Genomic DNA, 16,469 nt, shown 5'->3' with positions numbered 1-16,469 from the left:
CTCTCTCTCTACAACTACAACTCCTCCACCACACTCTGACTGCTGTGGCGGGCGTGGCGGCACAGGGACTTGACGCTGCAGTAGTAGCCGCCCAGGCGGCAGGTCACCAGGCGCAGGAAGTGGTGGCGGAAGCGTCGCGCCGACAGGAAGTAGAGGTAGAAGTTGACGGCGTGCGTGGAGTCGACGAGCACGAAGCTGATCTGCTGGCACAGGTACTTGATGGCATTGGAGCGGCTGTAGCCAGGCACCACCCGCCAGTGGTAGTCGGCCACCATGAAGATGCAGATGGGGAAGGTGAGGGCCACGAAGACCATGGTGGCCGAGAGCAGCATCAGGTTCACCTGGGCCACCCCCGCCATGCGTGACGAGACAAGACAAGACAAAACAAGCCAAGGCATGAATCTTTTACTTCAAAAGACAAGGCAAGACAAGACCAGGCAAGACATGAATCTTTACTTCAAACGGCAAGGCAAGGCAAGGCAAGACATGAATCTTGACTTCAAAAGGCAAGGCAAGGCAAAGCAAGGCATGAATCTTTTACTTCAAACGTCAAGACAAGGCAAGGCAAGACATGAATCTTTTACTTCAAACGTCAAGACAAGGCAAGGCAAGCAAGACAAAATCATCTATTTCCAAGGACAAGATAAGAGGAGGAGGAGTTGTTGCTGTTTTACTCAAGTTCCAACGAAAAGACATGACAAAATTCAAAACAAGACTTTTTATATACCTCCGACAATACAAGACATAAATCTTCACTTCCGACAATAAGACAAGACTCTACTTCCTAGTCAAGACAAGCCATTTCTCTGATTTCTGATAACACAAGGCAAGTCAAAACAACTTTACTTATGAAGGCAAGAGTAGACAAGACAAGGCAAAATTCATTATCTCCAAGGACAAGTCAAGAAAAAATACTTTATTTCCGAGGGCAAGACAAGACAAGATTACTTATTTTCCTGGACAAAACAAGACAAACTTCTTTACTTCCGACATGACAAGGCAAGGAAAGACAAATCTCTTTGTTTCCGACGACAAGACAATCTTCACTTCCGAAAAAAAAAAATTGACAAGACAAAAATAAAATTATTTCCGACGACAAAAAGTCATTTTCCGTCTACAAGACAAGACAAAATTCATTAATTTCGTGGACAAAACGAAGCAGATTTCTTTACTTCCGCCGATAAGACACCACGACAAGACAAAATTATTTTCGTGGACAAAACAAGACAAAATTCTATACATCCGATGACAAGACAAGACACGATAAGACGAGACAAAATTATATATTTCCGAGGAAAATCAATTTTCTTTACTTCCGATGACGATACAAGACAAAATTCTTTAATTACCGATGACAAGAAAAAAAATCATTACTTCCAAAGACAAGACTAAAATTGATTCTTCCACCGACAAGAAAAAACGAAAGTATCTACTTCCGACAACAAGACATGATAATTTTTTTTTCCGACAACATGACAGTGAAGACAACACAAAATCATTTCCAAGGGCAAGACAAAACTCTATTTCCGAAGACAAAACAAGGCAAGACAGGATAAAAGTCTTCATTTCCCAGGACAAGACAAAATTACTTTATTTCTGAGGACAAAAGTCAAGATAAAACAAATTTCTTTTATTTCCAACGACAAAACAAGACAAGACAGGATAAAAATTAATGTATTATCCCAAGGACAAGACGAGATAAAATTCCCTGTTTGCGAGGATAATAGTTAAGCACTGGTGTGTTTTTTTGTTACACACAACAGACAGACCTGGAGGAATCTGGTGAACAGTTCTTCTATGCGACGCACCACTGACACTTCACAGAGTTGAAGGATGACGATGAGGATGAAGAAGGAGGAGAGGAAGAAGAAGAACAAGGAGGAAGAGGAGGAGGAGAAGAAGGAGGAGGAGGAGGGGAAGAAGAAGAACAAGGAGGAGGAGGAGGGGAAGAAGAAGAAGAACAAGGAGGAGGAGGAGGAGAAGAAGGAGGAGGGGAAGAAGAAGGAGGAGGGGAAGAAGAAGGAGGAGGGGAAGAAGAACACGAACAAGAACAAGAAATCATGGGAAGGAAAACGAGGGGGCGGGGGGGGGGAGTGAGAGAGACAACCACACAATAAAATACTGACACAACCACGTTTTGGGTCGGACACCAGAATGCCAGTTTTCCTTTTGTTTGTGGCGCCCACGAATAGAACTCAAACCCTTTCGGGAAATTCGAGCACTGACGACCACACAGCCAACATAGCTGTCAATTTGTCAATGCAAGGCAACACACACAAAAAGAGGGATCGGAAGAGTCTTAAATGACTTTATATTCGTCAGCATGTTGCATTTTAACAACAATGAACACGTCGGGCATTTTTGTGGACTATACATCGACAAGTTGTCTTGAGGGCCCTGAAAGAAAATTGAAATGAGCTTGAGAGTGGTAACTTGTGTCAAGCATATTTAGTGGACAGTGAACTGCTTTCTTCTTCTTCTTCTTCTTCAGTCGTGTATTATTATGACTATCAGAACATCAGAGGAGGCAACTGCTCTCCCGAATATCTAGGCTAGAATTTGGTTATGGAGGAGAGCGTCTTGCCCAGGTTACATCCCCACTCTCTCGGCCACGATGGCTTCAAGAGGACAGTTGGTGTTGGGAAGGTCCCACCGAAAAGACAAAGCAGCTCTCAGAACCAGTGTAATTTTGCTTCCTGGTTTGAGACTCGCGGTCCTTCTCAAAAGACTAAGCTGTGAATGGATTCCCACTTATGTGAAGAAACTTTTGATAACAATGACTGAATGGTAATATTACTCAACGCTGCTCATCAGTCCGTACTAATGTAAAGAGAAGGTAAATAAAGTAGAACGCGGGCTATGTTACAGACACCTTTTGTTCACTTCGAGCTCTGTGTGTGTGTGTGTGGGCGGGAGGGAGGGGGGCGTAGGAGGGGGGGGGAGCTGCGCGCCATTCCAGGAACCCAGAGTTATTTGTTACTGCTTGCTTGCTTTACTGTGAAATGCCTCTTGCATTTGACAGTTAAGCGCGTGTTAATGGAGTAAATTTCTGTTAAACAATTCATTATTAAATACTACAACTAACTGATGGACTAACATACACACGCACGCACGCACGCACGCACACACACACACATACATACATGCACACAAACACACACACAGATATAGAAATTGTTCACATTATCATAAATAATCCCTCCGTTAAAAAAAAAGGATAAATTCATGACAATCCATGATAGTTTTCTCTCTACAACTAACTGATGGAGTAACATGCGCGTGCACACACACACACACACACACACACACACACACACACACACACACACACACACACACACACACGCAGATAGAGAATTTTTCACCTGATCATAAATAATCCCTCCGTTAAGAGCAAAAAAAAAGGATAAATTCATGACAATCCACGACAGTTTTCTCACACACTTGAATTGCACTCCAAGAGAACAGACTGAAAGGAGGTTAACGCGATTAGTGGATTCAATTTGACGCACAGCGGTAAACGCTTTCACCCAATGTACCGGACGGTAGCATTTGTGTTGGCACTGAGTTCGCCGGTTTCTTGGCAAACATTTTTTTTTTCCAATTCTTAATTGCTTTTCTACAGCCGAACACATTTCCATAACCCCTAGATTACCGACATTGCTATTTTTTTTTTTTTAAGAAGGGGAGGGTTGGGGGATAGGGGGTGTGGGCGCATAGGGGACGGGTCGGGAATGTATGTAATAATATACTGTTTATTTATACACACACACACACACAACACACACACACACAGCCACCCACCCATCTGAAGAAACACACACACAAACAAAGGCACACGCGCACGCACGTGCGCGCGCACTCACACACACACACACGCATGGGGGACGGGTCGGGTGTGTGTGTGTGTGTATATATATATATATATATATATATATATATATATATATATATATATATATATACTGTTTATTCATTTAAATACACACACATTCACCCACCCATCTGAAGAAACACACAAACACAGACACACACACACACACACACTACTACCCACCCCACCCCACCCGACACACACTATTCCCCCCCACCTCCATCCACCCACACCCAACCCACACACACACCTGCCGCTGTATGGAGAGGTCGAAGCAGCCCTTGTTGAAGGCCAGCAGGTGCTGGTTGCGCATCACGCTGCGCACCCGGAAGGAGGAGCGGATCTGGCGCGCGATGAGGAAGTTGAAGACGGTGAGCAGGCAGAAAGGCACGAACGAGTACACGGTGGCCGAGATCCAGTAGTACTCGTTGTTCATGAAATCTGCGAAGTGCTCCTTGTACTGTGGAAACGGGGAAACGGGGGATCATATTTACCAACAGCAATCACTGAATGGGTGCATGAAATAAGCGTGCGTTGTGGTTGTGGCTGTGGTTGTGTTGTTTTGTGTTGTTCTTTTGTGTTGTGCTGTGCTGTGCTGTGCTGTGCTGTGCTGTGCTGTGCTGTGTTGTGTCCGCGAAGTGCTGCTTGTGCTGTGGAAACTGGGATCCAACACCAAGGATGGATGAGTTAAGATTTGATGGCATGTGATGTGATGTGATGTATTGATGTGATGTGACGTGACGTGACGTGTTGTGGTGTTGTGTTCTGCTGTGTTGTGTTGTGTTGTGTCGCGCGTGTTGTGTTGGGTCCGCAAATCCACACACACCATGAATCGAATGGATGGATGAACATGTTGTTTTGGTTGTGTTCTTTTGTGATGTGTTGTGTTGTACTGCGTTGTGTTGTGTCGTATTGTGTTGCGAAGCGTTGCGATGTGTTGCAGTGTGGTGTAGCATGGTGTGGGGTGGTGTGGTATTGTGCTGTGTTGCGTTGTCTTGCCTGGTGGTGTGGTGTGGTGTTGTATTGCACTGCATTGTATTGTATTGCATTGCAATGTATTGTATTGCATTGCAATGTATTGTATCAGTTCTATGGTAAGCGAAACCAAGACATCCAGACAAGTGAATGATAAAACTTGCTACTATTCATTAACGACAAAGAAAAACAAAGTTGCTTTGAAAGTCAGATTAACGACTGAAAAAAATTTTTCCTGAAAAAGTACACAAGTATTTTTTTGTAGCCATGCACATCTTTTACAAAAATCCATACATTGAAGGGGGTAAAGTGAGACTGAGTTGACGGAAGGGGGGGGGGGGAGAATGGGAGGCGGCGGGGACTGCAAATGGGAGGAAGAAGCATGTGTTGGGTGTCTGTGAATAGATGCTTATGCTCATGGTTTCGTCAGTTACTGTTTGGAGACATTTACTTTTCCTTAACTTACTCAGTACGGCCAGTCCTCTCTTCTCCTCTACACAGACCCCTCGGATGTCCAGTGGGTGTCTGAATGACCCAACCTTTAGCTTCCGTCGTCAGAATTGTGGTATTCTTTGTCAACATTCACCTCTTCAGTATAAGAGCGTTCCGCTTGCAATATTTTGATGATGGTCATTGGGGTGAAACGCTGTTAACGTCGTCTCTTTCGCCGTTCGTATGGAGAGAGTTAACGCGTAATATGCAAGGTGTGCACGTATGTCTAATTCCATCACACACACACACACACACACACACTCTCTCTCTCTCTTTGTCTCTCTCTCTCACAAGCACACACACACGCCACTTGTTTTCCCCCTGTTTTTGTTCCCGTAGTACCTCATTTCAGCACGCAGACAAGCACCCAAAGCATCACTGAAGGCCTGCTTTGACAAAGAGAGAGCGACAAGGGGAAAGGAAAAATCCCGGAAATGTACGTGACTCCAACAACGGTCCAGGGATTTTCTCGCAACCAATACCACCGTCGCTCAATTCACTAGCACCCCACTGGACGACCAGAAAAGTCTCCGGGACATGATTGATGAAACACAAACAGCGGAACCCCAAGTGGATCACACATATTTCATGGACGGAGACACCATGTCACCAAAGTGTCTGACGAGTTCGTGTTCAAGTCTTCGCTGTCGACAGGACCGTGGCAGAACGGTTAAGACCCTTATCTGCCAATAACAGTGTCCGTGAGGGTCTGGGTTCGAATCCCGCTCTCACCCTTTCTCTTAATGAAGTTTGACTGGAAAACCACACTGAGCGTCTTGTCATTCGGATGAGACGATAAACCGAGGCTCCGAGTGCAGCACGCACTTAGCGCTCAGAAAAAAAAGAAGGTCAGTACAGTACTATCCGTCTGCCCAAACTAAACCAAACCAACCAAGCAACAAACGAATGCTTAAGACAAAACAAAACGAAACAAAAATTCACCGCGAGACTTAGAAATGAAATGTGGATCAGCCCCTCCAAACCACGTCGCTACCCTATCCCCCCCACCCCCCATGCCACTGCCTCTGACCCCTGATCTTTATCTGACCTCTGCCCCCTATCTGCCCCTGACCCCTGTCTGACCCCCTCACCCCTGTCTGACCTCTGCCCCCTATCTGCCCCTGACCCCTGTCTAACTTCTGGTCCCTGTCCGACCCCATCACCCCTGTCTGACCCCTGACCTCTATCTGACCTCTGCCCCCTATCTGCCCCTGACCCCTGTCTGACTCCTGGTCCCTGTCTGACCCCCTCACCCCTGTCTGACCCCCTCACCCCTGTCTGACCCCTGATCCCTGCCTGACCTCTGACCCCTGTATGACCCCTGACCGTCCCCCCGACCTGGCAGTTGAGGTTGTGGTTGCGGATGACGTGGGAGGTCCAGAGCTGAGGCAGGTAGATGAGAGCCACCACCGCCCCCACCACCAACAGCACCAGCAGCACCTGGACACACAGGACAGGCTTTCAGTTTGGTTTAAAAAAGAAACAAAAACAAAATCTCTATTCAGTAAACACGTTATACATGTACACACAGACAGCGGAACAACAACCAGCTAACAGCTTATATCGTGCTCAGGAATGTGGTTATTTTCGTTGGTTTCGTTTGACGGCTGGTGAATGTCACACCCAAATACAATTTTTAGAAATGCATGGTTTTTTTTACGATTGCATATAAATGACGGTCATTGCGGTCACTGTTTCCTTCTTTTGAACAGCCGTGGAGATGAATAGACGTAAAAGAATTTACAACAAATGTAGAAATACATGTTTTCCAATTGCATTTAAATGACAGTCATTGCAGTCATTGTTTCCTTGTTTTGAGCTGCCGTGGAGATGAATAGCTTTAAATTTACAACAAATATAAACATCATCATCTTTAAGTTTCATTGTTCACAACAGAAAGCAGAAAAGGGTCAGGAAAACAGTTTCTGGGTCAGCCATTGTCATCGTCGTCATGTCATCATCACCGTCATCATCATCGTCATCATCATCACCTCCGTCATCATCATCATCAGCAGCAGCAGCAGCAGCATCGCAAGCATCGTCACAATCTTCGTCGTTGTGTCACCATTGCCATCATCGTCACCATCATCATCATCGTCACCATCACAATCAACAGTATTACCAGCCTCATGAATGGGGATTTCACACACAAAAAAGTGATGATTGTTAGTACCAAGGTAGAGGGCGAGTGCTTGTTCACCACCATCAACATTGTTATCGTTACCATATTATTTATCAACATCAACGTCATCATCTTGTTTGAACTGGAAACTGACAAAAAAAAAAAAAAAACAACCGGGTTAATGAAGTGAAAAAGCATTTTAACAAGAAACTGATTAACGCACTAACTCTGAATAGTGTTTGTTTTTTTTTTTTTTTTTTTTTGTCAAGCGTTAGTACCGTAGAATACGAAATCTACTACAAAGAATAAGAGCGCTGAGATGAGGGGGTGGAGAGAGGGGGGAGAGTGTCAGCGCGAGAGGAGAGGAAATGGAATGATTGTGAGAGGTGGGGGTGGAGGTGGGTGGGCGGAGGGGAGTGGACATAACATAAAAAATAAAAATTGTATTGAATATTCTTGCATTTCACTCTTATCATTTTCGCATACTGTGTGCTGTATATTGTCATAATCGATTTGCCACCATCTCAATTGTAACTTCTTTTTTTGGGGTGGGTGGGGGGGGGAGAGAACGTAAACCTGCGAGTCAAGGGAAGAAAAAAAACACACGATGCACTCATACGTGGGGAAAATGCACAAACTTTTCACGAAGCATGTCTCTGGACGAACAAAGATCGAAAAGAAATGTAGAGAGCTTGAGCAGCTGCATTACGTTTAGCGTTATCGACTGCAGGGTTCACAAAACACACACACACAAAGTTGGGAACTTGCACAGTTTTTCTTCACGAGGTCGTGATAAACGAGGCTGAATTTTCTGTACATATGGTTTGTATGCAGCCCAATCTAATGAGCACCATAGACAACCAGAGGTGCTTTCAGATGCACTTCCATCTTTATTTTCTTCGCCCTTTTTTTCTTTCTTTTTTTTTCACAATGAAAACCATACAGCTGTCATTTATAAACCACCGAATAAATGTTCCATTCAGGGAGAGCGCGTCGCTACACTACTGCGCCACCCTTTTTTCTTTTTCTTTTTTTTTTTTTTCCTGCGTGCATTTTTTACTTGTTTTTCCTATCGAAGTGGATTTTTCTTCAGAATTTTTCCAGGAACAACCCTTTTGTTGCCGTGGGTTCTTTTACGTGCGCTAAGTCCATGCTGCACACGCGACCTCGGTTTATCGTCTCATCCGAATGACTAGCGTCCAGGCCACCACTCAAGGTCTAGTGGAGGGGGAGAAAATATCGGCGGCTGAGCGGCGGAGGCGATTCGAACCAGCGCGCTCAGATTCTCTCGCTTCCCAGGCGGACGAGTTACCTCCAGGCCACCGCTCCACTAGCCGCTTCTGGCTGCAACATCAGGTTTTCAAACTCATTTTCAAGCAGTCCGTGGTGCACCTGTGCCTGGCCTGAAACGGCCGTTTGTGTGTGTTTAGCGAGAGTTGGAAGAAATGTGGGTGGGTGGGTGACTAATGAAAGGCGGGGAGTCGGCTGGCAAGGGAGGAGAGGTGGTGGTCATGAGAGAGAGAGAGAGAGAGAGGGAAGGGAGGGAGAGAGGCATAGGGGAGGGGAGGAGAGAGAGATGGTGAGAAAAACATACGCGCGCACAAAGACAGACAGACAGACATGCAGGCAGACACACACACACACAACAACAACAACAACAAAAACACTCGCACAGTCACCCCCCCCTCGCCCCCTCCCCCCCCCCCCCACACACACAGTGTCTCAAACACACACACACAGTCTCACACACACACACACTCTCTCTCTCTCTCTCTCTCTCATATACACAAACACAGAGAAAAAGGGCAGTGGAAGGAAAACAAAAACAAACAAACAAAAAAAACAGAGCTAAAAAGACACAACCAACTAAACAAAAAACACAAAATCCAGACTCCAAATCAAACCGAGTGTCTAGTCATTCGGATGAGACGATAAACCGAGGTCCCGTGTGCAGCAGGCACTTAGCGCACGTAAAAGAACCCACGGCAACAAAAGGGGTGTCCCTGGCAAAATTCTGTAAAAAAAAAATCCCACTTCGACAGGAAAAACAAATAAAACTGCACGCAGGAAAAAAAAACACACACAAAAATGGGTGGCGTTGTAGTGTAGCGACGCGCTCTCCCTGGGGAGAGCAGCCCGAATTTCACACAGAGAAATCTGTTGTGATAAAAAGAAATACAAATACAAATACATTTTTGCACACGAATCATCAGTGATAGTACCTTGTGGGCGCTGCAGCCCTGGTGCAGGGTCATCTTCAGCGGGAAGCGCACGGCGGCGTACCTCTCGAGAGCCATGAACACCAGGATCCAGCAGCTGTAAGCTGAGCTCCAACTGCCCAAAAACCTGAACACAAGGAACAAAGCTTTGGTGGGGGGTGGGGAGGGGTTTGTTGCTTTTTTCTATCTTTATTTAAAACAGCAACAGCAACTGATGGGTACATCAATTATGATAAAATAGAAGGTACATTCATTCAGGGCAACTCCAACTGCCCAAGAATCTAAACACAATGGGCAAAGGGTCTGTTTGTTAGTTGTTGTGTTGTTTTTTTCAAATCATTATTTAAAACAGCAACTGATGTGAACATAATTATAATATATAAAACGGAACATTGCATTTATTCAGGTGTCTATGATTGAAACAATGTTCACGTAGGTGCGAGACATGTATTCCTATTTCTAACAAAATTGATACTAACAGCAGAACGGCATACTGCTGTTGCTACTACTACTACTAATGATAATACTAATACTGATGATGATGATGATGATGAAGAAGAAAATGATGATAATGATAATTATTATCATCATTATTATACATGTAAATGTACATTATATATGAATATATATTATAGCACTTTTTTTTTTAATCAACACATGAAAACATACAAACATTCCTACATGCAAGTAATAACGTCCTTGGAGTAAACAAATGCAAAAAATATATATATACGGTGTCCCCCAGGGGAAATGGTTTGGTCATGCTACATTTTCTTTCATTTTCATTAATTTTGGATGTTCCCTCTATTTAAGAAAACAAAACAAATAACGAGAGTTTCAGAAAATGTCAAATGAAGGCCTGGCATTTCTCATGCAATGAAGATGTCACGCAAGACCAGAGTTCCTGGGACTTTGGACAGCTCCACAACATATGTACAAGATGCACAAGATTTTCACCCCCACTGGTTTAAAAACAAAACAAAACAAAAAGCAAACAAACAGACAAGAAAACAACCAAGCAAGCAAACAAACAAACAAACAAAAGCACAGAAAGGGTAATCTGAGATTTTCCAAAGAAATAAACCTCTTGGTGGAAATGAGTCTGTACAAGTCTCTTAGCTGGAACCACAGGAGATAACTCTCCACAGTAGACTTAAAAGGCATGAGAAATATCTCCTTCCACAGGGAACATTGGGATATAGTGATTCCCGTTTGTTTAAACATGGGGGGGTTGAGTACTATTGTTTGTGAGAGCCAAATACACCATGTGGAGTGATGGCCTAGAGGTAACGCGTCCGCCCAGGAAGCGAGAGAATCTGAGCGTATTGGTTCAAATCACGGTACAGTCGCAAATATTTTCTCCCCCTCTACTAAACCTTGAGTGCTGGTCTGGACGCTAGTCATTCGGATGAGACGATAAACCGAGGTCCTATGTGCAGCAAGCACTTAGCGCACGTAAAAGAACCCACGGCAACAAAAGGGTTGTCTCTGGCAAAATTCTGTAGTAAAATCCACTTCGATGGGAAAAACAAATAAAACTGCACGCAGGAAAAAAATACACAAAAAATGGGTGGCGCTGTAGTGTAGCGACGCGCTCTCTCTGAGGAGAGCAGCCCGAATTTCACACAGAGAAATCTATTGTGACAATCAAAAAAGAAAAAAAAGAGAAGAGAAATACAAATACGAAATACTACTACAAACGTACCTTCATGTTGAAATCATTTCAAAACATTCGAAGATTCCTCCCCGCTAGTGTCAGCATGATTGAAATCCGCCCAGACTTTTGCTTACACTCTTTGACAGCTTCTATTATCCCAGCATATAGCCGAGTGGTTAAAGCGTTGGACTTTCAATCTGACCTCGGGTTCGAATCTCGGTGGCGCCTGGTGGAAAAAGGGTGAAGATTTTTCCGATCTCCCAGGTCAACATATGTGCAGACCTGCAAGTGTCTGAACCCCCTTCGTGTGTATACGCAAGTTAAAGATCCTGTAATCCATGTCAGCGTTAGGTGGGTTATGGAAACAAGAACATACCCAGCATGCACACCCCTGAAAACGGAGTATGACTGCCTACACGGCGGTGTAAATATACAAACAAAAAAACAAAAACAAAACAAAACAAATAACAAACACCCCCGCCACCTCCCCCCCAAAAAAACAAAACAACAACAACAACAAAAACCCCAAAACGGCCATGCACGTAAAATGGTAAATGTTACATGTTTGTCTGAGTGTGTATGTGTGCGTGCCTGAAATCTGATTGAATGACACCGGAAACGAATGATGAGCGCCCAATGGCAGCCGTCAGTCGGCTCTACCCAGGTAGGCAGCCTGTTGTGTAAATGACCCTGTGTTTGTAAAGCGTTTAGAGTTTGGTCTCTGACCGAGGATAGGTGCTATATTAGTATCCATATCAATCAATCAATCGTGCAGGAAAATAAATCGGTTGACATTTCAGAAAACTTAAGCTGAAAGAGCTCAAAACTAAACTAAACCCCAGAAATTCTGTCAAGTGATCAATGCTGATTATACCATTTTTAGTCCACTCCTGCATGTGTGTGTTGTTCTTTTTTTTTTTTTTTTTAGCGAACCCCACTGACACTAACCGCATAAAATTTTCTGTTTTATATTTGTCGCAATGTTGTTTTTTTGTGGTTTTTAAAAACATACTCATAATAATAACACATACATAATTATTCCCCACCGTACCGAACATATCACGTTTCTGCACATCAGGGTATTAACGAAACGACAAAAACGAGTCAGAATACCAAAGCTTTTAAACAAGCTTATTTTCATGAAATGGGTACACATTCAACATCCCGAGACCACAGTTTCACATTTTCTGTTGCAACAGTTATTTATTTATTTATTTATTTTATTTTATTTTATTTTTTTCTCAAGGCCTGACAAAGCGCGTTGGGTTACGCTGCTGGTCAGGCATCTGGCAGATATGGTGTAGCGTATATGGATTTGTCCGAACGCAGTGACACCTCCTTGAGCTACTGAAACTGAAACTGTTGCAACAGATTCGGCAATACTGGCTCCATGACCTTGTACACCTTGTCTTTCCGCGCCTGTCTCTTTCTCTCCCTTTAGTCATCAGTTGCAACCTGCACCACCATTCCTTCCTCCTCTCTCTTTCTCTCCCTCCTTCCCTCTCCCCGCCCTCTCCCTCTCCTGTGTCTATCTCCCCCTCTGTCTGCCTCTCTCTCCGCCTCTCTGTCTCTTCCTGTCTGTCCCTCTGTCTGTCTGTCTGCCTCTCTCTCTCCTTCTCTCTCTGTGTCGCTCTCCTTCTCTCTCTCTCTCTCTGTCTCTCTCCCCCCCTCTTTCTCTGTCTGTCTCTGTTTGTCTGTCTGTCTGTCTCTGTATCTCTGTCGCTCTGTCTCTGCCTCTCTCGCTCACTCTCTCTGTCTCCGTCTCTGTCACTCTCTCTGTCGCTCTCTCTGTCTCTCTCTCGCTCTCTCTGACTCCGCCTCTCTCTCTCTGTGTCTCTCTCTCTCTCCACGCTTTCGTCTTTGATCTTTTCTGATCCAGCCGCACAGAAGAGCAAGCAGCCCTGACATGAAAAGGAAATCGATCTGACATCAGCCCACAACGTCATCGTTCTCTATCAATCTGATTTGCAGGGGGGTGGGGTTGGGGTGCGGAGGTGGGGGGGAGGCTGGGAGGGGGGGGGGGGGTAGGCGTGGGGGTGCACACATGCACGGGAATGACACACACAACACAGCACAGTACAGTACAACACTAAGTACAGCACCTAAGGCTCGATGCACACACAGACACTCTCTCTCTCTCTCACACGCTCACACACACACACACACACACACACACACACACACAGAGCAGTTGTTGCTCATTCAATTTACCATCACAAATTAAGATTTTGACTCTTTGACTTTGACACACACACACACACACAGGGAGAAAGAGACAGAAAGATAGACAAAGACAGAGACAGAAAGAGAGGAAATCAGTTACACACACACACACACACACACACACACACACACACACACACACACACAGACAGGCAGAAATTAAACTGAACACTGAAACGTTTAAAATCATCAGCTGTTGAGCTTTGGTGACATCAGAACAATAATGGTGCAGCAGAGACAGAGAATGAAAGGCAGAGACAGGGAAGGGGAGGGGGTAGGGGGGGGGGGGAGAGCAGAGGAGGACAGGGCAAGGTGGGGGAAGGGGAGGGGGGAGGGACCCTAATCGCCTTGCGTCACCTTCTGTCAGATCTGTGGAGCGTGATGACCTTGCGAGGGCTTTGAAACCTTTCCCATTCCTGTCACGTCGGGCACCTTTGAAGCACAGCCCCCTCACCCCCCTCCACGTTCCCACTCACGCCCCCCCACCCCCCCCTCCAGACAGCACCTCCCTCACCCACCTCACTCCTACCCTACTCTTTTCTTCTCTACTTCCGGTACCCCTCCCCCCTCCACCCCGATACTCCCCATCCGTCCTCACCTTCATGAGAGAGAGAGACAGAGACAGAGAGAGAGACAGAGAGAGAGACAGCGACAGGGGCAGAGACAGACAGACAAGAGACAGGCAGAGAGGAAAGGAGTTACAGAAAGAGACACAGAGAGACAGAGGGAGAGACAGACATAGACAGAGAGGCAGAGACAGAGACAGAAAGAGACAGACAGAGGCAGTGACAGACAGAGACAAGGACAGAAACAGACACAGAGATGTACAGAGAGAGAGAGAGAAAGAGGAAGATAAGGACAAAAACATATATATATATATATATATATATATAGAGAGAGAGAGAGAGAGAGAGAGAGAGAGAGAGAAAGAGAGAGAGAGAAACAGAGACAGAGACAGAGAGACAGACAGAAGGAGACAGAGAAGGGAGGGACAGAGCAGAGGAGAACATGTTGGGGAGGGAACCTAATCGCCTTGTGTCACCTTCTGTCAGATCTGTGGAGCGTGATGACCCAGCGAGGGCTTTGAAACCTTTCCCAGTACCTCATTCCTGTCACGTCGGGCACCTTTGAAGCACAGCCCCCTCCCCCCCCCCCTCCCTCCTCCACGTTCCCACTCACGCCCCACCCCCCTCCTGACAGCACCTCCCTCACCCACCTCACTCCTACCCTACTCTTTTCTTCTCTACTTCCGGTAACACCCCCCTGGCCCGATATTCCCCATCCATTTTCACCTTCATGAGAGAGAGAGAGAGAGACAGAGACAGAGAGAAAGAGACAGGGACATGGACAGAGACAGACAGACAAGAGACAGAGAGGAAAAGAGTTACAGAAAGAGACAGAAAGAGACAAGAACAGAAACAAAGACAGGGATGGACAGAGAGAGAGAGAAAGAGAAAGATAAGGACAGAAACAGAGACGGACAGACAGACAGAGACAGAGAGACAGACAGAAGGAGACAGAGAAGGGAGGGAGAGAGCTGAGGAGAACATGTTGGGGAGGGAACCTAATCGCCTTGTGTCACCTTCTGTCAGATCTGTGGAGCGTGATGACCTAGCGAGGGCTTTGAAACCTTTCCCAGTACCTCATTCCTGTCACGTCGGGCACCTTTGACGCTGACCCTCCCCCACATCACCACCACCACCAAACCCTCCTCCACCACCTCCTCCTCCTCCTCACAAACACTCCCTCGCCCACCCCACTCCCGTCCTCCTCCACCCCACTCTTTTCTTCTCCACTTCCGGTAACGCCCCCCACACCCCACCCCGCCCCTTACTCCCCACCCGTCGTCACCTTCACATCAACCACCACCCAACCAATCGCACTTCCTGCTCTCTCTCTCTCTCTCTCTCTCTCTTCATATGCATTGTTTCCCTTTGAGTCAGCATTTCCGGAGTGTCACCCATCTTTCCAGCTTTACTTCCTCTTCCGTTTCTTACGTGTGTGTGTGTGTGTGTGTGTGTGTGATCGAGTGTGTGTGTATGTGTTTGTTTGTGTGTGTGTGTGTGTGTGTGTGCGTGTGCGTGTGTGTCTGTCTGTGTGTCTGTGTGTGTGTTGTAACTTCTCCCTTACCTTCCGCATTTCCTGTTCTTGTTGTCCCCCTCTCCGCCCCCCCCCCCACCCCCCCCCCCCACACACACACCCAAGCTTTGACTCCACTCCCTTCTTTCTCTTTAAAGGTAACTTTAACTGTCTTGCATTCTCTATTCTGCCCTTGCATATATAGATGGTTACATTCACTTTCTATAACTAGCGTCTTCCTTCTAATTATATACCGTCTTCCCCTAGGCGCTACCCTTGTTTTATAGTCGTTTCTTGTATATTTCCTGTTCTCTATGGAAACCCTTTGATCAAGGACTCCTCTGTCTCCACTACCCCCTTTCCTCCACAGTTCCTGCGTCCCTTCATGATAACTCTTTTTCCCCTGAATTTCATGTGCCGTTTTTTGTCTCATTCGTCATTTGTCAGACGGATTCCCCCGTCTCCTCGACGAAGGCGGCAGTACGTCGCAGGTCCTCCAGTCCTCCGTAGTAGTACTTCCGGGCCGCTGGGATTGGGTCGGGCCAGGTTTTCTCTCGGAGCGCTTGGTGCAGCGGGCAGGGACTGCAGCAGATGTTCTGTTGTCTGGCTGCCTGTTCTGCAGGGGCACTGCTCTGATGTACCGTTTTAAATCATCCCTGTTTCAAAACATGTGCTTAGCAACCACTTCCCTCCATGTTTTCTTATGCTTTTAGAATAAACAAAACCCCCACTATCTCTACGTTTTGCATTCCCTTTAACTCACTCAGTACGGCCAGTCCTCTCTTCTCCTCTACACAGACCCCTCGGATGTCCGGTGGGTGTCTCAAT

General features: G+C 45.9%; 1 protein-coding gene across 5 annotated transcripts in view; it reads right to left on the bottom strand.

Moving 5' to 3' along the window:
- The window catches only part of LOC143294366 (uncharacterized), a 200,026-nt gene continuing 183,557 nt past the window's right edge, over nucleotides 1-16,469 (bottom strand). For all 5 annotated transcript variants that reach the window (XM_076605833.1, XM_076605834.1, XM_076605831.1 and 2 more), the window contains 4 exons: nucleotides 9,686-9,809; nucleotides 6,680-6,781; nucleotides 4,125-4,334; nucleotides 1-341 (listed from right to left, as the gene is read on the bottom strand). In XM_076605833.1, coding sequence (XP_076461948.1) covers nucleotides 15-341; nucleotides 4,125-4,334; nucleotides 6,680-6,781; nucleotides 9,686-9,809 — 763 coding nt within the window. In that variant the 3' untranslated portion in view covers nucleotides 1-14. The remainder of the gene's footprint in view (nucleotides 342-4,124; nucleotides 4,335-6,679; nucleotides 6,782-9,685; nucleotides 9,810-16,469) is intronic.

This window comes from Babylonia areolata, chromosome 19 (genome assembly GCF_041734735.1).
Source record: "Babylonia areolata isolate BAREFJ2019XMU chromosome 19, ASM4173473v1, whole genome shotgun sequence".
Classification (NCBI taxonomy): domain Eukaryota; kingdom Metazoa; phylum Mollusca; class Gastropoda; order Neogastropoda; family Buccinidae; genus Babylonia; species Babylonia areolata.
This window is presented reverse-complemented; position numbering and strand designations above follow the sequence as displayed.